The 24,922-nt window shown below is 40.6% G+C and overlaps 3 protein-coding genes and 2 long non-coding RNA genes across 8 annotated transcripts; 4 read left to right on the plus strand and 1 right to left on the minus strand.

Moving 5' to 3' along the window:
* The first annotated feature begins 1,881 nt into the window (after positions 1-1,881).
* LOC146682255 (uncharacterized) lies at positions 1,882-12,681 on the plus strand. 2 transcript variants are annotated; one of them, XM_085447862.1, is made up of 2 exons: positions 1,882-1,945; positions 8,978-12,681. In XM_085447862.1, exon 2 carries the CDS (start codon positions 9,566-9,568, stop codon positions 11,669-11,671), a length of 2,106 nt encoding a protein of 701 aa, XP_085303988.1. In that variant the 5' UTR covers positions 1,882-1,945; positions 8,978-9,565; the 3' UTR covers positions 11,672-12,681. The 2 variants fall into 2 exon arrangements, with proteins under 2 accessions (XP_085303988.1, XP_085303989.1); XM_085447863.1 differs by having other exon boundaries at positions 9,480-12,681.
* LOC146682256 (uncharacterized) lies at positions 1,939-5,116 on the plus strand. The gene has a single exon (XM_085447861.1). It carries the CDS (start codon positions 2,903-2,905, stop codon positions 5,114-5,116), a length of 2,214 nt encoding a protein of 737 aa, XP_085303987.1. The 5' UTR covers positions 1,939-2,902.
* Positions 12,682-13,884: 1,203 nt separating the features above from the next.
* On the plus strand, positions 13,885-17,161 carry LOC146682257 (uncharacterized). The gene is made up of 4 exons (XR_014918178.1): positions 13,885-14,230; positions 15,107-15,178; positions 15,758-15,859; positions 16,033-17,161. It is a non-coding gene; the product is annotated as an uncharacterized LOC146682257 (long non-coding RNA).
* A 2,775-nt stretch (positions 17,162-19,936) lies between these two features.
* LOC146682258 (uncharacterized) lies at positions 19,937-22,291 on the minus strand. Of its 3 annotated transcripts, XM_085449261.1 has the most exons (6): positions 22,150-22,291; positions 21,689-21,766; positions 21,450-21,574; positions 21,083-21,182; positions 20,868-20,977; positions 19,937-20,635 (listed from the first exon to the last, which is right to left on the minus strand). In XM_085449261.1, the coding sequence occupies exons 2-6, from the start codon at positions 21,699-21,701 to the stop codon at positions 20,447-20,449; spliced, it is 537 nt and encodes a 178-aa protein (XP_085305387.1). In that variant the 5' UTR covers positions 21,702-21,766; positions 22,150-22,291; the 3' UTR covers positions 19,937-20,446. The 3 variants fall into 3 exon arrangements, 2 of the variants coding, with proteins under 2 accessions (XP_085305387.1, XP_085305386.1); XM_085449260.1 differs by lacking the exon at positions 21,689-21,766 and having other exon boundaries at positions 22,150-22,290; XR_014918167.1 differs by lacking the exons at positions 21,083-21,182; positions 21,689-21,766 and having other exon boundaries at positions 22,150-22,285.
* Positions 22,292-22,312: 21 nt separating this feature from the next.
* Positions 22,313-24,258, plus strand: LOC146682259 (uncharacterized). Its single transcript, XR_014918168.1, has 2 exons — positions 22,313-22,791; positions 23,703-24,258. It is a non-coding gene; the product is annotated as an uncharacterized LOC146682259 (long non-coding RNA).
* The last annotated feature ends 664 nt before the right edge of the window (positions 24,259-24,922 follow it).

Genomic DNA, 24,922 nt, shown 5'->3' on the forward strand with positions numbered 1-24,922 from the left:
ACTTTGGTCTGTTGTTTTTAAATGTGTTATACAAATAAATTTTGAATTTGAATATTTAAGTCCTCAGTGTCACGGTTCACTGGGGACTCAAAGGTGGGACTCTGATACTTTCAATCAACACAGTAGAATTTATTTGACGCTTCACCAGGTGTTTGTACAACAGTGCAGGGCACGGTGCTATATACAATAGTGTCAGGGGCTCCGGGAAATCCAAGGTGGGGAAGACCGGGAAAAACACTCTTGCTCCTCTTCGTTCACACACTGCTCACCGCCAGCCGCTCTCCACTCCCTCACAAAAAATCCTCTTGGGAAACACATGGACAGGTCTAGGGAATCTATACACAAGAATAAGCATGTTGACACTCGGGCACAGAATCAACAAGAGCTATGAATTGATCTTTAGAGCCGGGGCTACATTGATGCGAGTCATACAACGATCCAGCGATGAGTAGCTTTCCTTCCTAAGCTTAAGTAATGGCAGGGATAGGGAGGCGCAGATGTTCACTCTCCACAGGTGTGTGGGCCGAGGGCAGGAACCCACAATGAGAGCGAGAGAGGGAGAGAAACAATAACACTGGTGATTCAGCTTCCTGCTGATCCACCGTGACACTCACCAAAGATCTAGAAATGATTCATCTTGAAACTCTCACTCCCACTAGGGAGTGGTGTTCAGTAGCTTTACAAAAACATGATAAAGTGTTTTGTTTGTCCCCACAGTCTCAAAATCCCCCTCCTCTGGGGTATTTAGAGACAGTAGGATATCTTCCTCATCCTGCCACTAGCAGGAGAGACCACAGTCATGTTCTTCATCCCATTGACCAGATACTCTACGATCTTCAACAAATCCTCTAAGAACTCCAGACCTCCACAGACCTCCTCCACTACTTTCTCCAGCAGTTGGTTAGACTTGATTTTAAGACTTACTTGATCAGAGATGTACGTCTTCATAAGATGACCTAGCGTCATGCAGCCAACTTGTGTCATCCTCAGGCTGCCAAAAGAAAGAACTTGAGGAATGAGAAACTGGGGCTCCTTAAAAAGCCACATCCTGCAATCTAAAAAATATTCATTGTGTTTGTCAGTAGAACTTAACAAAAAAGCATTTTTCTGCTAAAAAAACAGTAAGTTGTCTACATGTACACGTTTCAGTGAGTTGACTAATCGATGTTAAAAGTCAGTGCAACACAAAAATTAAAAAACAGCTCCTTAACCTAAATGTTTGAGTATATTGAATAAAATGCTTTTGTCATCAATCAACAACAGAAAATATTAAGTTTGTGTAACATGTAAAAATGAGTTTCAACATCCTTCCTGTTTGAATTGAGACCATTCAGTGAAGAAAATATAATCTGATCAAACATTATTCAGCTTTAAATATTGTTCAGCTTTAAAGTTACTGTGCAACTGTGTGCTCACGACTTTGGCCTTGAGAGCGATAAGAAGCGATCGCCTCATTCTGCAGGCGAAAGATATCTGCAAGCGAAGAGACTAGAACACTCAAGGCCGCTTTCCTTTTATGGAGTTGTTTTTCTGCTAATGCAGCACTTTCCTCACAACCCCCTCCTGTAAGTTTTAGAGAATATATACCCATCCTCACAGCAAATATTAGGAATCTCTTGATGTGAGCTGTTTTTGAGAGGTTGTCTCTGTCTCAATAAAAGTTCACTGATTCCCCCATCTGCTGCAGGTGTCCGGTTGTCTTCATTCTCCGCCAGCCTGGTTAAGTCAATTCCTCCTTAACATCTAAAAGAACCTATTTAATGAAGGAAGACGGGTTCACTTTGTGTTTAATATTATTCTATTGCTGTTGTTGTTTTTTTTATATCCTTCAATTGGCGTCACGGAACAGGATCCGCTCCAGGCCAAACTGGAACGGGGGGGAGGACATCAGCCGTGGTCTGAGTGAACGGAGTTTGGACAAAAGCTGTGTGCACACAAAAACAAGGTAAGCAGACCTTTTATTTCTGCTATATTGAACATTATAAAAATACTTAGTGTCCAAACTCCTAGTAATTCATAACCAAAATTGTCTGGCTTACTTAAGGCTTGCTGAGAATCAGACAAGTGAATAAGAGATAAGTGAATAAGAAATAAGTGAATAAGTGAATAAAGATAAGAGTGAACTGAGGTCTGACCACGGTTGCGGCCGACGGGTCGCTCTCCGGTGTCGGATAAATACCTCAGCAGGTCTGGGACCTTGAAAGGGTTTATTAGTAACGCCTTTCTAAACAAATTAAAAGGTTAAAGGCCTTGAGAATATTTTTTAGTAATATTCTCTAAACTACAGAAGGGTTAGGAAGGCCCAGAGGACTTTATTAGAAAAGATCCTCTAAAACTTAAAAAAGAGAAGTACTGGTTGGAGTCCAAAAGGAGAGGTCCCTTTGATCAATAGGAGAAAACGGATCTCTTCTTAAAACCCCGATGATTCTAGTGTTTTAAATGTTTTGATGTTCTGTTTGATATTGGACACACATAAATACACGCTGAATGCTTGCTGTGGAACACTGGGCAGGACAGTTTGGTTCTCCGTGTTCACAGATTACACAATTAAAGGAACTAGGTTCCTCTTTTGGTTAAAATAATACACCACACATAGAATTTTTTTACACATTTATTACATACATAAGGAGGGTAATGAGTGACTGCAGGTAATGTATGAAGTGTGAATGAGACGTGTGAACAAGGTGACAACCAACTAGCACCCCTATCAGGAAGCTCTAGGCAAGGTTACCCGCCAGACTCCGGTTTGGTAGAAGCTTGGTAACACCTGAAGGGATATTTCAGTGCTGACTCACCTTTAAAGCAGCGCCCCAGCTGATTAGTGCCTAACAGAGGCAGAAACCCAGCTGGCCCAAATTCTCCTTTAAAATCAATAAAAGAACACTCCTCCATTGACAGTAAAATGGATGGAGAATTAGATCGACAAACTAATGATGATGGTTGGGGTCCCGGTGTTATTCTTAGCACATTGGGAGAACAATTAACATGTGTTGAGACAGTCATCAACTCCACACACCAGCCTAAAGAAGCAAAAAAGCAGAAAGAGTCATTGAGGAAAACAGCTGAAAGGTTAATGAAAGAAAAGGGAAAGAATGAGGGGAGTAGTGGTAATTGGGGAATAATTTGGCAGAATAAGGCTATGCAGGCAAAAGAGAAAGAGGAAGAAGCCAACTCAGCAGCAGCAGGTGCAGGTGTGATAAGCGGGGTGAGACACAGAAAGGAAGCAGATAAGCACGCAGGCCGCAAAGCTAAATTTAATCACTGGGTGTGTTTATGGGAAACTGCAAAACCACACATGAAGAAAAATAGGTCTCAGCCACCTCCCTATTCTGCCTCAGTCCAGACTCCTCCCTCAGCAGGCATATATCCGGTACTTAATATCTCTGGTGGAATAATGACTATTGGAGAAGAACCGCCCGTAGCTCCAACTCCCATAGATACCAAGCATTTTTGCCCAGGAAGCTCCTCTCTGTCGGCGACACCCTCAGCTAGTAGTAGAGCCCCCTCTTCCATGTCCCATTGTTCTGGAACCGGATCTGAGGGCCTAACTGACCCATTTGCGAGCGCACCATTTGCGGTTCGAATGAACAGACAGGAACCCACTGAACAACAATTAACTGATCTAGAAGCAGCATTACGCAGCTGCTTAAATGAACATAGGTCAGTGGTCCAGGTGAATAATCGTGTTGCGTCAGCCCCTCTTTCCCGGTCCAACCCCTTTGCCAGCACTCCTGTCGCTGTTAAAGGAGATCTGACCGCTACTGCAAAAACTGAGCCTGGCACTTCACCAAATGTCACAGTTAACATGTCTTTGGTGGGCCGTCAGGATCCGGAAACACAGATGAGTTTAGCCCACGTTTTTGCTGACACTGCTACCCCACCAGGCGGGGGAAAAACTGAGGATACTGATGATGAACTCAGTGACCTTAACAATACACCCCCCTCTACCCCTCACAGTTTAGGATATCAGACTAGATCTAAGGGCCCTGTGCCTCAGCCTCCAGGCATGTTTCCCCTGGTCCAGACTAAAGCGCAACGTAGACCAGTGTATCAACCTTATTCATTCGGAGATGTCCAGGCCCTAGTGGACAAACTCCCTGACATAATGGAGGGAGGGAATGCCTGGTTGGCTGGTTTGGATAAATACACAGCTGGACAGGACCTCGCACTGGGAGATTTTAGAGCTATTATAACTAGGTGCACATCCCGATCTCAGGCAGCGGATCTGGAACAAAATGCGGGTACTACCACGCATGAGAACGAGGTGCCACTAATGCAGGCCTTGAGGTTTATTGGACCGGCCCTGCGCAAACAATTCCCACCCAAAAATCAAGGCACCTTACAGAAATTTAAATGGGAGGAAAAGCAAAATCCCACCCATTATCTAAATCAGGCTGTTGAAGACTGGGTGAACCATACAGGTCATCACCCCAGTAGGACTTGTTCACAGAGCATGTGGTTTAGAAGGGCGGTGCTGAGGGGCATTCCGGAGTCAGTAAGCCAGAAAATGGAGGATAATCCTGATTTGCAGGACTGTGACTTTGCAATCTGGAAGAAACATTTGATTTTTAATCTTAACAAAGTGCAGATTAAGTCTGATGATAAAGCGGAGAGCGTCGAAGATTTACAGTTGCAACTGTTGAAGGTTCAGCTGCAGAAAGCGAAAAACGACCTGGGTGGAAAAGGTGACAAGCCTAAAAAGCAGCTTGTGGCCGCTGCGGCTCCCCCTCCTGGTCCAGTTGCCCCTGATTTGTATCCGAACCCGTGGCCAGCTGATCCACAGCCCCCCCAGTATGGTGCTTATCACTCCCCGGCCCCTTATGGGCAGAGAGGTTCCCCATTTGGAGGAAACAGAGGTGGTTTCAGGGGAAGAGGTCAGATGGGAGGTGGTAGGGGAGGCCAGATGTATGTTTGTTTCCGGTGTGGACAACCTGGACACTGGGCTAAAGCGTGCCCTTTGAACCCGGCTGCTGGAAGAGGCAGGGGAGCCCGTGGTGGGCCCTATCAGCATCCTGGCCACAGAGGTGGACCTCGTGGTGCTTTAGTTGAAGTGCCCCCGGCCCCACAGATGCCTGTGATGGGGTGGGAGTACTACGAGGGTGGTCCCCAGCTATAGGACACCCCACAGACTGCCCAGGACAGTGAAGGGACAACGGCGGACCCTATGCTGTCCATAACTGTAGATAAAAGAAGAAGCAGCTTTTTAGTGGACACTGGAGCTACGTACTCCACCATTAAGGATGTTGCTCGTGAAAGACTTACTGACACAGTGATTACAGTGGTGGGCATATCTGGGGAACCTAAAACTCTGCCTTACACCGTGCCTCTCCCCACAACGGTTGGAGATCAGACTTTGTTACACAGCTATGTTTGTTCAAAACAGGCGCCTGTGAATTTACTGGGAAGAGACTTGTTGATTAAATTAGGAGCCACAATACTCTGCTCTTCACAAGGCCTAACTGTGACTCTCCCTACTGGTGTTGTGCTTCCCTGTTCTGATGGGCCAGAGGGAGGTGGTCAGTTTCTGCTGCAACCCTCCTCCTGTTTAGCGGACTCTGCTGACATCTACTGGGCATTATTGGAAGTTGAAACACCTGCTGAACCAGGAGTTTGGACTGCTTTTCAGCAATGGCGGCCGTGGCTCTCACTCCTGCATCCTTATGTCCCTCCCCCTGACCCACCTCATGTTACACTGTTTTATGACAGGCATGACACCACCTGGTACCAGCACATGTTCCAAGAGCAGTGTGAGGGGCGGGCTTGGTCTTTGAACATGTCATGCATTTTTGCGGCACCGGAGGGAGTGGCAGCAGCGGTTACTTTTACAACAGATCAATTACAGTGGTACATGATGTCTGATGAGGCAGCTCCCCATGTGTCACTGGCCTTACATCCTGGACACCAGGCTAAGGAGCTGGGTGGAATGGTTAAACGTTCCCTTGCGGCCACTGACTGGACACCTACAAAACTCCCACAGGTTTTGTTTTCTCCATCTACCAACACATACCAAATTTTAAATGATTGCTTTAATTCCTCAACACTGCAACATAGAGTGGTCAGCGGGTCACATGGCAGAGAACACACAGACCACTGTGATGCTGCGCCTTTACTCGACTCTCTTCCAGATTGTTTGTGGTCCCTTGGACCCACAGATGTAGGTTTAGTTGATGTGGAGCCAGTCTCTTTTCAACTGTCATCTGCTACCCCTTTGTGGCAGCCTCAGTACCCACACAAACCGGAGGCTGAGGCTGGGATTGCAGAAACAATTTCTGGTTTGGTCACTGCCGGTGTCCTGGAGCCCTCCTGCTCTAAGTGGAACACGCCCATCCTACCCGTTGAGAAAAAAGGCACGGGGAAGTTCAGAATGGCACATGATTTGAGAAGGATTAATGCCTTACTTGGCACTCCTACTTTGCCTGTGCCTAATCCTTATGTTGCCTTGACCAACCTCCCACCATCTCATGCCTGGTTCACCTGCATTGACTTGGCTAATGCCTTTTTCTGCCTCCCACTTCGTGAGTCACTGCGTGACATTTTCTCATTTACATTTAGAGGCCGACAATGGCGTTACACTCGCTTACCACAGGGATTTGCCCTCTCCCCAGGACTGTTTAATCAGTGTTTGAAAGAACTTTTACAAACCTGCCCACTACCATCTGACTGTATGTTAATACAATATGTGGATGACATTTTGCTGTCTGCCCCCACGGCTGACATCTGTTTGGAGGCCACCAGAGTGGTACTTCAACACCTGGCCAACACAGGTTTTAAAGTGAGCAAAACCAAACTACAGATTGCAAGAAAACAGGTTTCTTTTCTAGGCCGCATGGTCTCACAGTCCGGTATTTCCTTGTCCCCAGAACACAGGAACTCCATTTTGCACCATCCAAAACCTCTAACTGTAAAAGACATGTTGTCATTTTGGGGCCTGACTGGTTACAGCAGGACCTATGTCCCAGACTATGTTGGCCTTACTTCTCCTTTGCGCGCTTTGGTAAATGAACAAGGCATGAGAAACCTCTCCGCTCCCCTCTCATGGACTACAGAAACAGAACAGGCGTTTATAAAGTTAAAACAACAGCTTTCTGTCGCCTCTGACCTTGCTGTGCCAGATTATGCTTTGCCTTTTCATCTTGATGTTTCTGGAACTGGAACCCATATCAATGGTATCCTGTTCCAGAAAAAAGGGGGAGAGAGAAAAGTGTTGACATATGTAAGCGTAATGCTTGACAACACTGAAAAACGCCACCCACCGTGCACACAACACGTTTCTGGACTTGCAAAAATCATTCAGAAAACAGCACACATAGTGATGAACCACCCACTAAAAATTTTGACATCACACAGTGTGGTGGCCTACGTTTCTTCACAGGCCTTCACACTCACTTCACTCAGGCAGAGACGCCTCAGTACCATTTTGGAAGCACCACACATCACCTACTCACATGAAGGCATAAACATGGCTGATCACATGGGATCGGGGGAACCACATATGTGTGAAGAGGTTGTGCAGGTACAGGAGAAAATCAGGCCAGATTTGCAGGCAGAACCTCTAATGGATGCAGAAAAAGATTGGTTCACAGATGGATGTTGTTTCAGAACTGAAAGTGGAATGTTGAAGGCTGCATGGGCAATAGTGGAACAGACAGACATGAGATGGAAAACAGTGAAGGCAGAGCAGTTGACAGGACAACAGTCTGCACAGAGAGCTGAACTGAGAGCGGTGATTGAAGCCTTAAGGATGGGAAAGGGACAGAAAGTGAATATATACAGTGATTCAGCTTATGCTGTGGGAGCAGTGCATGTGGAGCTCAAGCAGTGGCTAAGAGCTGGGTTTTTGACAGCCAGCGGAAAGCCTATTAAACATGAGATGGAAATGAGGGAATTAGCGGAAGCACTGTTGTTACCTGTTAAGGTGGCAGTGGTAAAATGCAAAGGACACAGTGCCGGATTGGATTTAGTGGCATTAGGTAACAAACAGGCCGACTTAGTAGCTAAGCAGACAGCTGGTTACTTACCCTCCCTGATTATGGTAATGGACCCAGAAGCCACACCCCCTCCAGAAAGACCACCCATACAACTAGGCCTAGCCACAATCAGAGAGTTACAGGATAAAGCTAGCCCCCAGGAAAAATCATTATGGATAACAAGAGGGGCCACAAACACAGATGTGTGGCGGGGCCCAGATGGAAGGCCCATTCTACCGCCAGGGGTCAGACAGACAGCAATGGAAGAGGCACATGGAGTGGGGCATGTCGGACCTGCACAAATGATGAGAAACTTAGCCGTCTGGTGGCACCCTTATCTAAAAGACATGACAAAATACATGGTTAAAACCTGTAAGGAGTGCAACCAATTTGGAATCAAGCCCGCCTTCAAGCCAATAGCAGGGTACTTCCCCATCCCACTTTGCCCAGGGAAAGAAATAATCATTGATTACACAGACATGGTGGACAGAGTGGGTGGTTACAGGTACCTGCTGGTGGCTGTGGATGCATTTTCAGGTTGGCCAGAAGCCTGGCCGACAGCAAGTGAAAACAGTAGAACTGTGGTGAAGTGTCTGATTAATCATTATATACCACAGCATGGGTTTCCCGAGGTCATAAGGTCGGACAATGGTTCACATTTCAGGAACCACGATCTGCAGAGGGTTGAAGCCGCATTAGGTTTGAAACATAAGTTTGGCTCAGTTTACCACCCCCAGTCCCAGGGGAAAGTGGAAAGGATGAATCAAACTCTAAAAACTAAATTGGCTAAAATCTGTGCACAGACCAAATTAGATTGGGTTAAGGCATTGCCTCTTGCATTAATGTCCATAAGATGCTCAGTAAATCAAACCTCTGGTTACACTCCATTTGAGTTGGAGCATGGCAGGCCTTTTCCTGGCCCCTCCTCTCGCCTGTTAATGTCGGATGAAGCTGATTCAGACCTCGGTCCGAGGACATATTATAACATGCTCCGCAGTTTTGTTGCCCAGTATTCCTCACAGGTCGCTGAAAGAAACCAGCAAGAGCTGAAAGAGGCGGCTACACCTGGAATGGACTACGTCCTCCTGAAAGTCACAAAGAGAAAGTGGGCTGAGCCTCGCTGGACGGGCCCTTACCGCATAACAGAGCGGACCTCCCACGCTGTCAGGCTCGAAGGTAAAGGTGACACCTGGTTTCATTACACACAGTGCGCTGCTGCCACCGAACCAGGAAGAACCTTGACAGAGGTGCAGAAGGACCTGTCAGAAGGAGCTGCAACAGCATCACCAACCACTTGAGGGAGCCAAAACTCAACCTACAAGCCGGCTGGTTACAAAAGGGGGTGTTCTTCATACTTACCTAAACATTTTTTATTTTTAACATCTTTTATGACTTTGCTTTTATATTGGCTTGAGTTTTTAAGATTTACATTTTACATTGCAATAGTTTTAACCGCTGAAAGCTCATTTAAAGTTGTGTCACTGATACTTTTTGTTGCTCTTTAACTCCTAGAACACGCCCTTGGCGAGGTGGGGGGAACTGGACCACCTTTCTCTGCCCCATCATCCTCTATTGGACGACATCCAAGCTAAGTAAACATGTCTTGGCCCTTTCCCCCTGAAATGACAGGCAGGCAAAGATGTTGCGTCTTTGTTTGCTTCCTGGCCCTGGGTCTCATTCCCATTGGCATAATCCTGATCTGTGAAGGGCCCCCGACACTTCTGACACCTTCAAGTTCAAAAGCTTCGCCCCTTTCTGAAAGTCCCAATCTGACAAATGTAGCCCCTAGGGTCTTGCCCACCACTTCCTCTCCAGTTTTGCCCACGCCCGATCCAGTTAGAAAGAAACGACACACGGTTACCTCCTGCACCCCAAGTACGACTAGAATGATTACTCTCTGTGTCCCCAACAATAAAAGTTGGGTAGTCGAAATAGATTTCGCTAGCTTCCCAGTCACTCCCGTCACCAAACACCAAGGGGGGGATCTTTTTAACCTTGCAGTACATCTCTCCTCCTCAGTGTGGTATATAACCCTGGGAGGTTGGCATCAGTGGAAGTGGTCCAGTTTAGTGTCAGAAACGGACCTCGATTGGTCCAAGCACTCTAGGGGTCAGGCTTTGCACTGGAGAAACCAAAATATGCTCAGAATAGCAAAAAAACCGGATCTGTCAGGCTTAATTTTTACCCTAAAGGATCTGGCCTTGACCTCCTGTCAACAATTTATACTTGCCCCTTGGACTGATCGCACCGCCCTGTATTGGCAAATGGAAATATGCCCTAGCGTTGGTGCAGCTCCAAGCTCTGTAGTTAAAGATGATAATCCCACCTTTAATGGTCCTCCGGTGACATATACAAACGGGGGGAGAAACGGCCGAATACGCATTGTAGACACAAATAAAATGTCTAAAGATGACCTCTTCCAAATTCTAACCGGTATTTCTGGAGCAACAAACAACTGGTTACTACTAGCTGAACAAGCTGCTGACACGACGGCTTCCGACTGCATAGTTTGTATGGGAGCACGCCCCACTTTAAGAGTTGTACCGGCGCCAGTCAATAGTGCATGCCTCCTGCATCTTATGAACAATACAAAACGAGGTCATTGCTCATATCTGGAAAACCACTTTCCTAAAACTCAACGCTCAGTCTCTAATAAACCGCCTTTCTTTTCTTCAGATGTAGCTGTGAACAATTTCACTTGTATTAACCTGACTGGCAATGCAGTAAAACTAGGTAGCTTGAACTCTTCTTGGTGCACTGAGATGACGGTTATGAAACCAAACTTCCGACCTACGGCTAGGGCTGATTTGTGGTGGTGGTGTGGCAATAACAAGTTATATGATGGTTTCCCTCGGGATGCGTCAGGTCTTTGCGCTCTCATAACTCTTATTTTACCTGTTTTAGTCACTCCAGTAGATCTCTCTATAGAAGTACACGAAGTGGGCCTCCCATCCTCCTCTGAACGCCGCTCTAAACGTTCTCTAATCCCAGGTTCAGCTCATAATCCAACCTATATTGATGCTGTAGGTATACCCCGTGGGGTCCCCGATGAATATAAACTGCGAGACCAGGTTAAAGCAGGATGGGCCTCGATACTTTGGATGGTTGAAATAAATGCGAATGTAGACAGAATTAACTACATTCACTTTAATGTGCAACTGTTGGCTAATTACACTCGAGATGGTTTTGAAGCTGTGCATGCACAGTTATCTGCCACTTCCCTAATGGCTTTCCAAAACAGGGTCGCAACGGATTTTCTCCTCGCAGAAAAAGGCGGAGTCTGCAGCCTTTTTGGTCAGGAGTGCTGTACCTATATCCCCAATAACACAGCTCCTGATGGTTCCCTCACTAAAGCTATTACTGGTCTCACAGCTCTTACTGTTAAAATGAAGGAACACTCGGGCGTTGATACTGCCATGTGGGACTCTTGGCTTAACATGTTTGGCAAATATAAGGCCCTTGTAGCTTCCATCCTAGTTTCCATCTCAGTTTTTGTTGCTATCCTAGTCACCTGCGGTTGCTGTTGTATTCCATGCATTCGATCCCTCTTCCAGAGACTGATTGTTACAGCTTTCACTCCTGAGGATAAGGATCTCGCCCGGCAGATGCCTTTATTGGCTAGTCAACTTCCCACCTCCTCGCCAACGGATGATGAAAACTCTGATCGTGAGGGTGACGAACATTATCGTCTTTCTCTTGTTTAAATTCTTCTAGAATGATTGTTTCTCTGTGGTGTTTTGTATTAGGCTTGTTATTAATTGTTTCCCTCACCCACTTCCTCTTGAAGGATATATCTGGTTGAACTGTATCTGGTCGGGTTGTGAGGGTTAAGCGATGTTCTCAGGGTCTCCGGACTTAAGCCTGAGCGAATGTGTACTCCCACCACTGGATATGAGTTGTTTTATTCCACACCCCTTCCTCACGTTTTACCATATTCACTTTTGAATGTCCTTAGCAGTTACCGTTCTGAGTTTATTTTACGGTTGATTTATTCTTTCACATGTTCACGTTTATATCTCTCATTATTATAGTATACTCTGTACTCTCCACATTTTTATCATTACTTATGCTTTTTGGTTGCTAGGTTACAGGAACTGTTAATTTTGTGTCACTACCCTGGTTGCACTGACTCGTTGTATCCTTTTGTGCAGGACAGCTGTTACTGCTTTCATCGGGAACCGAGACTGCTTGCAGCCGACCCCTGGGCAGGGTGGTGCCTGGACTCTTTTCTCCTCATCTGCAATGACAGATAAAGACAAATGATAAGACCCGAGGAGTTTTTCGAGCCAGGCTTCGACACGTCTCTGTGTTCCTTTGAATGTTACTTATTTTTGTGTGTTGACCCATTTAAGATGGGTCAAAAGGGGGATTTGAAGAAAATATAATCTGATCAAACATTATTCAGCTTTAAATATTGTTCAGCTTTAAAGTTACTGTGCAACTGTGTGCTCACGACTTTGGCCTTGAGAGCGATAAGAAGCGATCGCCTCATTCTGCAGGCGAAAGATATCTGCAAGCGAAGAGACTAGAACACTCAAGGCCGCTTTCCTTTTATGGAGTTGTTTTTCTGCTAATGCAGCACTTTCCTCACAACCCCCTCCTGTAAGTTTTAGAGAATATATACCCATCCTCACAGAAAATATTAGGAATCTCTTGATGTGAGCTGTTTTTGAGAGGTTGTCTCTGTCTCAATAAAAGTTCACTGATTCCCCCATCTGCTGCAGGTGTCCGGTTGTCTTCATTCTCCGCCAGCCTGGTTAAGTCAATTCCTCCTTAACATCTAAAAGAACCTATTTAATGAAGGAAGACGGGTTCACTTTGTGTTTAATATTATTCTATTGCTGTTGTTGTTTTTTTTATATCCTTCATCAGACAGCAGAGGGCAACCCCGTAGCATATGTTCGTATCGTGCGCAACAGTTTCTGGATTCTTGTGGCCTCGTGGGAGAAGAGGTGTGTTTGCCCTCGACTGTGTTCGGTGAGTTAGGTAAGTACTGAATTCTAAATAGATGAATTACAAGTTGTATTTGTACACTTTAAAATGTCATCTTTAAAAAAACTGAAATTTGATGGTTTTAATTGTAATTGTTGTTGGGTTTTTTTTTAAGTTTAGCTAGCCGTTTCTTTTAGCTAGCAAACGTTCCTCACAAATAAAAGAGTACAGATACAATTAAAATATGTCACTTGTCCGGGTACATTTGGTTAGCTGATAGACCATGTAGCAGAGCATGTTCAATTTGAACCCGTATATGTTCAAATTAACCGGTCAGTAGCTGCCTGCATTCTTATCATGGTGTCAGAGTAAATTCATGTTTCCACAAGATGGTCTTGGGTGAGGTAACTAATTACTGATAGAGTAAAATGTGATGAATTTATCCCTGACTAAAAGTATTTCTATCAATTGTGTTGATGTTCTAAGCTCGACTGGGAAGTGTGCCTGACGTTAAAGATGGTTGACCTGGCAAAAAAAACAAAAACAATATTGTGTGTGTGTGTGTGTGTGTGTGTGTGTGCGTGCATACGACTTGCATTTGCTTTCTGTAATTGTAAGCATAATGTAAAGTGTGGGGTTGTGGCCACAGTGGTATTTAAATAGTTTAAAATAAATTTCTCTTACACATTCGGATTTGACACCTTACTACAAGTTTAAACTGCAGTCTGTAGATGTAAATTTTAAAATTCAATTTTGTTCAGTCTTTATGATTAATCTTTTTCAGTGTAGTGTAGTAGTAGTGTTGTTGTAGTGTTTTAGAGAAGGTTTTATACTTAAAATAGCTTGTTAACTCAAAAGCTTCAATAATTCTTTGCATTACAAAAGGTTGCAGTAAATTTCAAAATGCATTGGACTTGCAAAATTTGCAAGTTTGAAACATCAAGAAGGAATGAGCTCTTAAAGCATTACAGGCTTAAACATACACTGTAAAAACTGTGATTGGGGTTAATTAGAATCTAATAGGAGAGTAATAGTAATTATTACTCAGTAAAAACGTGTATGAGTAGTTTTAATCAAATCTAAGCAAAATTCAACAATTTTGAGATGTTCAGTTATTTAAATTTACACAGTTTTGTTTGGGGTAAATTCAGCAATGGTTTGTTGAGTAGATTTAAAAAAAATGTTTGAGTACTAAAAAAATTTAAGAAATCTAATAGATTTAACTGATGAAAGCATTTTCATTTTAATCATTGTACACTTCCGCCCATAATCCTTTGTGCCACGTGCAGGACACACGCGCTTCATGAGTGGACGTCTCCATTTTGTCAGAGGTAAGACTTCTTAATTTGTTCAAATATAAGACACGGTTTAAACAATAACGTATATCGGTTTTGAGTAAAGGTTTTAAACAGTATGATACGTCGAAATTTTATTAATAATCATCACTGTAATGATAGTATCGTATTTTTACACAAATGGCAGTTAGTGGACTGCTAGCACAAGGTCACTTTCCAAGCCTTCACGACTGTGTTACTGAACAGCTTTAACTAACCACATGTTTTACCGTATTAAAAAATATCAACGGTATATTCCGATGAGTTTTAACGTCTTTCATCCACGTTTAAAAGTTCATGAAAAGGTTTTGCGGTCAGTTGTGAGTGATTTTTTCAGCCACAGTCAGTTTTTCGAACTCCAGTTTCCAATAATGGCGGCCGCTACTAAGTTTTAAAATTACTCTTAGTAATCTTTCTGGGTCACAAAATAAACTTTTACCATATTTTCAGGCGCGAAAGTAGCTGTGTAAACATCAAATATCTGCTCGGTTTATCAAGATATCGCATGTTTGCAAAAGTGCTTCGACGTTTTCGGAGCATCTGCTACCCACCAGCTCGATAGCAAGCCGGGAGCTCGAGGGTCACTGAAGCCGCTGAGAACGGCACAACTCCCGGCACATCATTTTCAGATCACCGCGGGGTTTCGCTACTCAGTTTAAACGTAATGTATAAGTCACTTAGACAACCTAAAAATGTTATTGTTTGGTTTTTTTCAGTGTTTTATTTGTTCGTGAGTAAATCGGTTTGGCTGAGATTAAAGTTATTAGATTAGATTAGATAAAATAAAACTTTATTAATCCCCCGGGTGGGTTCCTCCTTGGTTTTTACACAGCTGACTAAACGTCAAAAATGATAATGTTGCTTTCCTTTCAGGTAATGGAAGATCCCTCAACTTAAATTCACCTGATCAGCATGGGATTGAAGTTGCAGGCTATCATAGCCAAGGTATTTTCCACAGACATTTCAGCTTGGAATTTTATTTAAAGAATTTTTTTGTCAAATTTCATTTGCATGGTGCACAGCTCCACTAATTTGTTTGCATGTTTTTGTCAGTGCAAGAGGACGCCAGGACGTCACTGATATAATTAACAACACAATTATGGGTTTCATGTTTTAATTGTATTTTAAATACATGTCTATTCTTAGTAAAAAAAACAAACAAAAAACAAACAAAAAAACACAAGTACAGGTATTGCTGGGTTTTTGTTTTGTCCCAAGAAGGAAAAACCCTTTCTGACGAACATAAACTAAATTAGATAAAAAAACTAAATGACTAAATTAATGTAATTTACTAAAACGACACATTTAAAGATTGAACCTGTCAAGCATGTTGACAATACCTTTGTGTTGACTGTCAGCACCCAGGCATGTGCATTAACATCAGCTAATTATCGCACATAATGCTCCATGTGATGATAATTTGATATTTAACAGTTTTTTTTAATACTGCCAATTCTCACAGTTTTGTCTTAATAAATGGTCACTTATCTGATGGTAATTTTTGGAATTCTTGCTCATTTTCAGTCACCAAGCAATCCTAGCAATAACATAACCAGAAATCTGGTTATTCAGTGCTTGATGGTGTACCTTGGGGAGTCCATTGATCAACTGATCAAAGAGTACAGTGTAAGTGTTGAAGTAGAAACATTATTCTGTTTTTGTTATTCATATGTGTTTGTCAAGTTTCAAATAATTTGAGGCATTATCATGTTTTATTTGTCATTCAGCTACAGGATGTGTCCAGGAAATATTTCATGTGTGCAACTACAGTCAGAAAACCCATGTGTTTGTTGTTTCAGGATGCTGATGAGGATGGTGTGTCACAAGATCTTTCTGAACAGAGGATGAAAATCTACAAAATCAAGGCTGTTGGATCTGAGGAGGATGACATTGGCATTGTGCTGGAGGGTGTGAGAGCTATGCCTGCTCTGGGCAATTTTCCAAGAGCATGCGCAATGCTGGTTGGATTGACATATGCAGTCGATCTTGCCTATCCCAAAGAGCTAAAATACACCTTGGAAGTATTCCAGAAACTTTTCCTTGAACTGGATTGTGCTAAGCTCTCACCAAAAGTGAACAGCCTCAAGAACAAGTTATTGGCTTAAACGAGGACTCTGAAAGAATGAAAGGGAAGTAAGCTCACTGAAAACCTTTGGTTTGTCTTTGTTAGATGCAGCTATCTTTTCAGTTTTTAAGTTAATTTCATCTTATTCATATCTTACCCAAATGACCTGCAATGTGTCAGGCTGTATTTGTGCTCTTCATTTTAATTTTGTTTTTTATTACCTACAAGTTTCTTAGGAATATTCTGTTTGAAAGGCAGCAAATTGGAGGAATCACTAGTGAAGCTTTTCTTTGTTTATAGTGTATGTTACTATAAAACATTGGTTTAAAACAACTTTAAAATTTAACAGAAGTGCAGTCCTGTAGCTGTAGAAATGTTACTTCCTCTTACATGTGTCTTAGATTTTCTCAGGTTAAACATCCAAATTGAGATAAAAGGTTGATTTACATTATTGATATTCCATGTACATGAGTGAAAAACCTTTGTTCTACAGTTATATTGAGTGATTCAATTTAACAAAAGATTGACTAACTAAAGTTTTTGTTAGTCAATCATAAATACGTAACAGAGATAAAGGAAACGGTAAAGGATATTCAAATTTCAGGTTCATGTTGATATTACAGTCTAAAGATTAATTTCTTTTTTACAAAACTGGTTTACATTCATGCAGTTTATGTTGCTGTTGCTCTGTACACAAAGCTGTGTGATAAACTGTTTATGACACTAAAACAAATTTACAGCAGAGGAATGTATTTAGGAGATCAGGAGATTGTTGATGAGAATTCAGTGTATACGAGCAGAAAAATGTTATATTATAAATTACTGTGTTTTATTTTCCACAATAAAACAAATTACTGTTTTGATGTTTTCTTTGTGAAATTGATTCATTTTACTCAGAAAATAAGTAAAATTCATTTCATTTTCTCTTATTATTCAGTCATTATTTTTAAGGTTTATTTGGAAAATTATTGAATCCAATTTGAGTTTTACTGAAAAAACAAGAAGATTTCATTTCTTTGTAATGGATATTTTAGGAAGTTTTTACTAAACCTTTGCCAGATAGTTAGTAAATTCAAAGTAATTTTTCTCAGAGACTTATTTCATATCAATTATTTTTTTTGGTAAAGTTGGGCAATTTCAACCTTCAGTTTGAGATTTTGACCCTAAATCCAACACATATTTACAGTTTAATTCTATTAATATCTACTTTTGTTTTCTATTTGAATTTAATTAACATTTTCTCTACATTTTACATAAATCTTTTGAAATTAAAATCTACTTAATTATTTCAAGTGTCACTTTGTTGCCATAACTTTTTTAAGTAACCTCTAGTCACAGTTTTTACAGTGTAGCCATGGTGGACTGTTTATACCTTGCCTGTACTGGGATTGTTACTGCTCATTTGAACATGTGCTTCTCATAGGAACCGAAAACACACTCCTCACTCATTGGATGACTTCGAGCCTGAGCTGATACAGAGGTGTGTCAGTCGTTTGAATGCAGGAGATGATCCTCTTGAGGAACATAATGAAAATCCATCGTGTGAAGATGTAGCAAATGCAGAGGATGAAGAAATTGGTGAATTGCCTAATTTAATTGAGAAACATTTAGCCCACCTACTACTAAAACTGGAAAGTATATATAATGTACCTCGCAGGTGTATTGATGAATTAGTTGTTACAGTTACAGTTATAGTTCATGTCATTCTCTGATTCAGGTCCTATTCATCAAAAGCACAATTGTGCTGTTGATGAAATTTAGGTTACATTTACTTTTACTCACCTTATCCTACTGCTAGCAAAGTGGGCATTTAAAGCAGGCCAGTGTGTAACAGTTTAAATTGAAGTTACAAAGATTAAGTCTTTAATTCTTTTAAAAACATATTTAAAATCAATATTTAGCACAATGCAAGTCACATAAATGTAATAGTTCTGACTTTTCACCTAATAAACTGTAAGTTTAAGTTTTGTTTTGCTTTTTTTATTCTCCAGAGTTCGGTGGAAATGAAGAGAGAGGTCGCAATCCGTTGCCTGAAGGTGTATCTGAAAGAGAAGGAAGAGGATCTCTTCAGAGAACAGCTGGTAGGTGAATCTCGCATTCTTTTGTGTTTTATTTTTAAACGGCACATAAAATGCTGACATGTTTCCATTTAAACTACCTACTTTCCAGGATGGTGAACAACAGTTCCCAGAAGAAGTGGTAAAGATTGTAGTCACCAGACGAGCAGCAGTGTCTCTCCCAGCTGTCGCTAAAATTGTGATTGAAGGAACAGCTGTCCTGGAAGACCTTGATGTGCCCAGAGCGTGTGCCTTAATGATGGGGCTTATATACGCTCTCAGTCTGAGCTACCCCAAACAAGTAAAGAACACTCTAGAGGTATTCCAGAAGGTATTTCTGGAACTTGATGGGCTTAAAGCCAGTCCACAGGTAATGTCTCTTATGTTTTTGTATGCAGTCCTAGATGAGTGTAGTTTGTAATACATATAACCTTAGCTTTGGATTAAAATGTTTTGTCATTTCCTTGATTCTGTGACAAGTTGAACAAGTTGATACCAATTTAAGTTAATGTTAATGTACATGAAGTACTTTTTTTTTGCTTAGTCATTTATAATTAAAAGGCTGCTGTAACATTTCATTTATGTTGTATTGACACAGAAGTGTATTACTTTGAAAATATTTTGTAATAAAATAATCAATTGGAATAAGTGAAATGGGTTTGTGTGATTTTAGAAAAGTTACTATAGAAACCTAAACTAATTGGCATGGATAATGGTGAGTAGGGTGTATGTAAAAAAGTTAGTTGGTGTAACTCAACTAATATAATTTCTCAACTTAATTTTACCAGAAATTGTAAATTAATATTAGGTTGCATAAACTTAATTGTGCTTTTGGAGGTCAAAGGTAAATCATGTTGGTTTGTTAAACAAGTTGAGTTAGCCGAACCTAAAAATTACTTGCTGAATTTACTTAATAATATGCAAAATTTGTAACTTAAAAAGCTGAGTGGAAATTGTTGCCTTAATTTTTTAAGTTGAGCCAACAAAATATTTTTTAGAGGGTGTGTGTCACCCCAGGTTTTTGTGAAACCTTAATACCTGCCATGCCTGCACTGCAAAAACAGCTATACTTGAAACAAGCCAAATATTCTTAAATCTGACAAATTTTTCTTGTTTTGAGCAAAAAAATCTGCCAATGGGGTAAGCAAAAGTTGCTTGACTAGAATTCTTAAAACTAGCAAATTAATCTAACTGCCATATGCCTTTTAACTAGACAAAATTGTCTAAAATGTATGCTTATTTGAAGAAAATGTGACTTATTATAAGTAAAAGACACTTTGATATTTAGAAAATCTGCACCTAAAATGAGTATTATGCTTTCTTGAACAAGCTGTTTTCAAGAATTATTTGCTTACTTTAAGATTCTACACCTTAATTTAGATTTTTCACATTAAAAAAAACACCTTACTATAGGACAAATTTTCTTAAAACTGAATTGTTTCTTTCTTGATTGAGCTAACTATAAGAATTATGTTTCGACTCTGAGAACAATAATCAGCAAAAATTCCTGAGAATAAGACACCATCTCTTCAAAAAGCTACTAAAAATAAGGGAATTCATCTTAAATTAAGACAGCAAAAGCACTCTTAGATTTTGCGCTTTTATTGACACAGCAATGGGTCAGTAACTCACTGAGGTCTGTTCCAGGAGAATCATGCCTAAAATTATACATTTCAGCAGGGTACTGTGTAACATGGCCAATATAAGAAGTGCATATTCCAGATACTCTTAAAATGAATAATAACAGTATAACACACTCATGGCTGGTATCAAAAATAAATTTTGCTGAAGCTTAAAACAATCACTATTTCAAATCCTATATTACATAACATTTTAGAAGAACAAGTTTAACGACCACACAAACAAACATGTGTTTTACATTTGAACAACTTTTCTATAGAAAAAAAACAACCTCACTGACTAACACTGAGTCTGATAAACAAGGCAGATGGAGTCTGTCATCTGGGAGACTCACTCAATGAATGACTTCCACTCACCAAGCGCCTTCTTGTAAGAGGGGGTTGAATCTCGGTCATGGATGGAGTCTTTGAGTATTTCAGTTTGCAAGACAGACAGCAGCGTGGAAATGCACTATGGATATGTGAGGTGGAGGGCATAGTAATATGCCATCAGATAGAGCAGTCCCTCATTAAGATCCTTCCGGTCAAAAGTGCTCACCGGTGTGGTTCCAACAGCTATCATGCAGTTGCCTTCAGAGACAAGCAGAACTGGACAAGCCAGGGGTCGCTGACGCAGGTAGCCTTCAGGGTCTTCTGAAGTCTACATGACAGAAAAAAAGAGTATTAGAACAAGACTGTAAGAAACACAATTTTTGAGTTGCATTACAGTTTAAAATAGATCAACTTTTTTTGTAGGTTTTATTAACATCAACATGTTATGGGGATCTGAACTTTAAGAATATTTGACTGACTCCACAGTAAAATATATAAAATGAAAACATGAGTAACTGCAAAATTCAACAATATATACACATAGAATATTGCAGCCTTACCTTTAGGACATGGAAAAAAGCCTCACTACAGATGCCCAGCTTCTTAGGTGGTACTGTGCTGGAAGGGAAAAGCATGGGAAGGGCTCTGAACACAGCTGCTGCATGTTCCACTGGTTTGAAAAAAGAAAAATAAGACAGGGCAACACCATTAAACATTGCAAATAATGTAATCTGCAAAGCATAAATGTAGACAAATCAAGATACTGTAGCATTACCTCCATCCAAAGTTTTTGGATGGAGGTAAGTGCTGGGTTCCTCTCTGAAGAAGTCACCATCTCCAGTAGTTGTTAGCGTTTTTTCAGCAGCAGTCTTGTTCTAAAATCCACAGGCTAATTTCACATAAAATTGCACAAGAACTTTAGGTCTCTAAATATGAAAGATAGTACAACAAAATATCAGTAAAGTGTTGAACAATAAAAAATATGTATATTTAATAAATGTGTAGGCCACTTGATTTAAATCAAAACTAAAGAAGATTCTACTGTCTATCTGTTAAGTGAGTATTGGTGGAATTATTTGAAACTGCATAAAACAAGCTGGTGTGTTCTCAGTTTTGTCACAGAGCGAGAGGACAGAACTTACTTCTTCACATTTGTGCACTGCAAGCCATAGAGCCCGACGCCTGAGGCAATGTTCAGGACCAGGAAACAGATCTTTGATGTCATCTCGTGAAAGTGATGAGAGCAGGTCTTCTCCAACATTTGCTTCTGCAATAGGAGTTTCCAATTATCACTACATTGCATTATCCTCATGTGCAAGCCAGCTGACAGCTTTGCTTGGGTAACAGACAGGATACATAGGAAACATAATTTAATATTTACCATTTAAAACCATGACTCTATTCCATTATTCTCCCTCCTCACTGCTCCACAGGTTCTAAATTACCTTCCTCCTATTGACTGGTAAAAGTAATATATTTGTGATACATCAATTAAATGCATGTATACATATAAATGTTTCTTTTTTTTTTTGCTTCCTGGGCTAAAGTATATAATGAAATAACTTCACTAATAGAAATTTGAAACTCCCACAATTTCTGTAAAACTGGCATTAACTTATGGCACTTTGCACACTTGTTGAATAAATTCACAGACACTGAAACTAATAACTGGACATGAATTCTTTCATAACTTTCTGCACTAGCATATTTAAAAATGCTAATGCAACTAAGCTAACCGCACAGCTAAGCTAAGCTAACAACCGGGTATAGCCTGCCATGCTAGCGACTTAACATGCAACATACCAGAACACAAAACATAGAAAAAACAAAACAGTCACATACCTTTCAGGTTGGCAATTGTTATTTCGTCCAGTTTTTCCATAGCGTGCCTTAATTTCTTCACACTGTACCAACTGTATCGCATCTACACCCAGACCCCAAAATCCTGCAATCCAACCGCTTAGGCACGGAGCTAGAGGCGGGAAGGTGGGCTGTACCAACTCAGGAGTATGGGGTTGTGTACGGAAATAGTTTAGTTCGCTCTTTTATACCTATAAAATGATATATATTTAAATATTTGACTATTTAGTTAGATTATGTTCTGTAAATACTGACGTGTGGGTGCTGTTACTTACTACAGCTGTTATAAGGCACTGAATTAGGATAGCCATTCCTACCCCATAATGGAATAATCCTGGTTATCTTGACTTTATGGGAAAAGTAGTTCACAGACCAGTAAAACAAAATGATTTGGCGCTGTGTTATCTACATCGTTTTTGTGGGTCTGACCCTCAAATCCCTACTGAGTCATATTAATTCTGCACATAGCCATAGTCCAGATTTCCGTGAAGATTGTGGCATAGATGGATGTGTCAAAGAATATCGTGTTTACAGCTAATTTTGGTATCACATTCTTCGAACACACTCCGACCACCTTGCCAATGGACGATGCAGCGGATCGATTAGGACACAAAAATCTGTAAGGTGAGACTGACTATATACTTTAATATCTTTGAAAATAATCATATAAAATATTCATGTTAGATGTCTACTTGTTTTTACAGCTTAACAGTAGATATGTTAATGCTTATTCCTTATAATCCACAACAATGCTATCTATTTATAAAGAATATTCTGATAGTGTTTAATTTCTTCTACTAGAGAAAACAACATTTTGTATTTTTTTAAACTTTTGTTTTAAATAAACCAATTGTCATGGTCCGCAGTCTCCTTGGTTGTTTGTGTTTATTAATATTCATTGTGTCAGTTAGTTTCCTAGTTATTTGTTAATTATTTCCAGTGTTTAGGTGTTCTCTGTACCTCCCTTGTCTTCAGTGTATTGTCCCTGGTTCGATATTCGTGTTTATTCCTGTTTTACTTTGATAGTCCCTGCCCTGCATCGGTGTATTCTGTTTTGCTTCCTCCTGGTCTCTTCTCATCTGATTAGTGTCAGCTGTGTTTCGTGCCTGTCTGCCAATTCCTCGTTTCCTTTTGTGTGTGTATATTTAGTGTGTTCTTTGTCGGATCGTCTGTATTCTCTCCTGTGTTATCATCTGTGTTCCCTCCCTGATGTTTTCATGTCTTATGTTCCTTGTTCAAGGTTGTAAGGTTTTTGCAACATTTTCCATGTTTCCTGTGTTCTTTAGTTTAGCTTTCCCATTTTAGGTTTTTGAGGATTTTTCAAGGCTTTTAAACTACAGTTAAGCTGCCAAATAGCAATGAGCATTAAATGAATATCCATTTATTAAACTCAGCTTGAAAACATGCATATTTTAGAGTAAATTATAAAATGCAGTATATTTCTGACATTAAATTTTTTTAGAAATTATCAGTGTACCTTGTATTTAATTTCCTTATCCGCAACTAGTCAATTAATCAACCAATCTCAATTGCAGTTCTAGGAGGGAACCCTCATCAGCAGTGAACAGAAATCTGAGTAACATGTGGGCATACAGGACTGATTCAGTGGTGGAAAGCCAGCCAACAATGATATGATATGAGATTCCATTCCATATTACAGTTTCACACACAAAGATATGACATGTGCGGTCATGAAATATTACCTGGGTGATGTAATTGGACTACACGTGAGCTCAACATATGTTTTATAAAAGGTACACTGCTTTACATGCATGAACTGTATTTTCAGGTTATTGTTTTGGACAGTTTTGTGACAATTTTTAAAATGAAGTTGTTGTTTTCCTATAAATTCTGACAGTTGAATGCGATTTTAGCATTGCCATAGTATAGATATACTGATGCTGATCTATTATTCTGTTTGACATGGCCTAAAGTGAATGAGTTGTGCTGTTTCTGTTTTTCAAATGGGCCTGTATTTCATGTTTACCATGTGCTTTTAGTTCCTGCCTTTGTTCATATACTGCATATTGTGTCAAACTTGACAGCAATTATATTAAACTTTAGTGTCAATAAATACATTTCTTAAACTGAGCAGCTGTTTAAATGCCCTTACTCTTGAAATGAGAAAAATAATCTTATTTTTATTCTGGAAATTCAACCAAACCATTGTCATGCCTTGTAACTGGTAAATAAAGCTCAAGATGAGCTGAAATATCCTTTTAAGGAAAAGTTAGACATATTTTCCTAGAATAAGCTTTATTTTCTTGTCCAAAACTTGCTTGTTAAGAATATATTTTCTTTTTAGGCAAAAAATAAGAAAAAATGTCCATAAACAAGGTTTTTTTTACTTTCTTGAAAATCGTTTTTTGCAGTGTGTAAAACAGACTGGTAAAGAAAGAGTCAGAAAACTTAAATCTATGGACCGAGGCTGGAACAGGAAAGGTGTTTATCATATTGCTGGTGACTCCTCCACCGGCTCAGCCACAGGCTCAGGTGGCCTTTTGACTGCCTTGTGAGGTATAAGTAGCCCACTTCAAAACATTTCATTGTGTCCATGCTTGAATCACTCATCCAAGTGACTTCTTCAGACTTCTTCTGAAGAAGTCACTTGGATGAGTGATGAAACATTTCTCCCACTGAAACTGCTTCGTCCAGATGAACAGAATCAACTTTTGGAGATTCACTCTGAAGGAGACTTCTAGTGTCTGTAATGAAGTTTAAAAAGTTTAAAATCTGCCTCCTGTAAGACTGAACA

This window comes from Copadichromis virginalis, linkage group LG23 (genome assembly GCF_057382275.1).
Source record: "Copadichromis virginalis isolate Kocher_CV1m ecotype Utaka linkage group LG23, C_Virginalis_male_GT1.1, whole genome shotgun sequence".
In the NCBI taxonomy this organism is placed as follows: Eukaryota; Metazoa; Chordata; class Actinopteri; order Cichliformes; family Cichlidae; genus Copadichromis; species Copadichromis virginalis.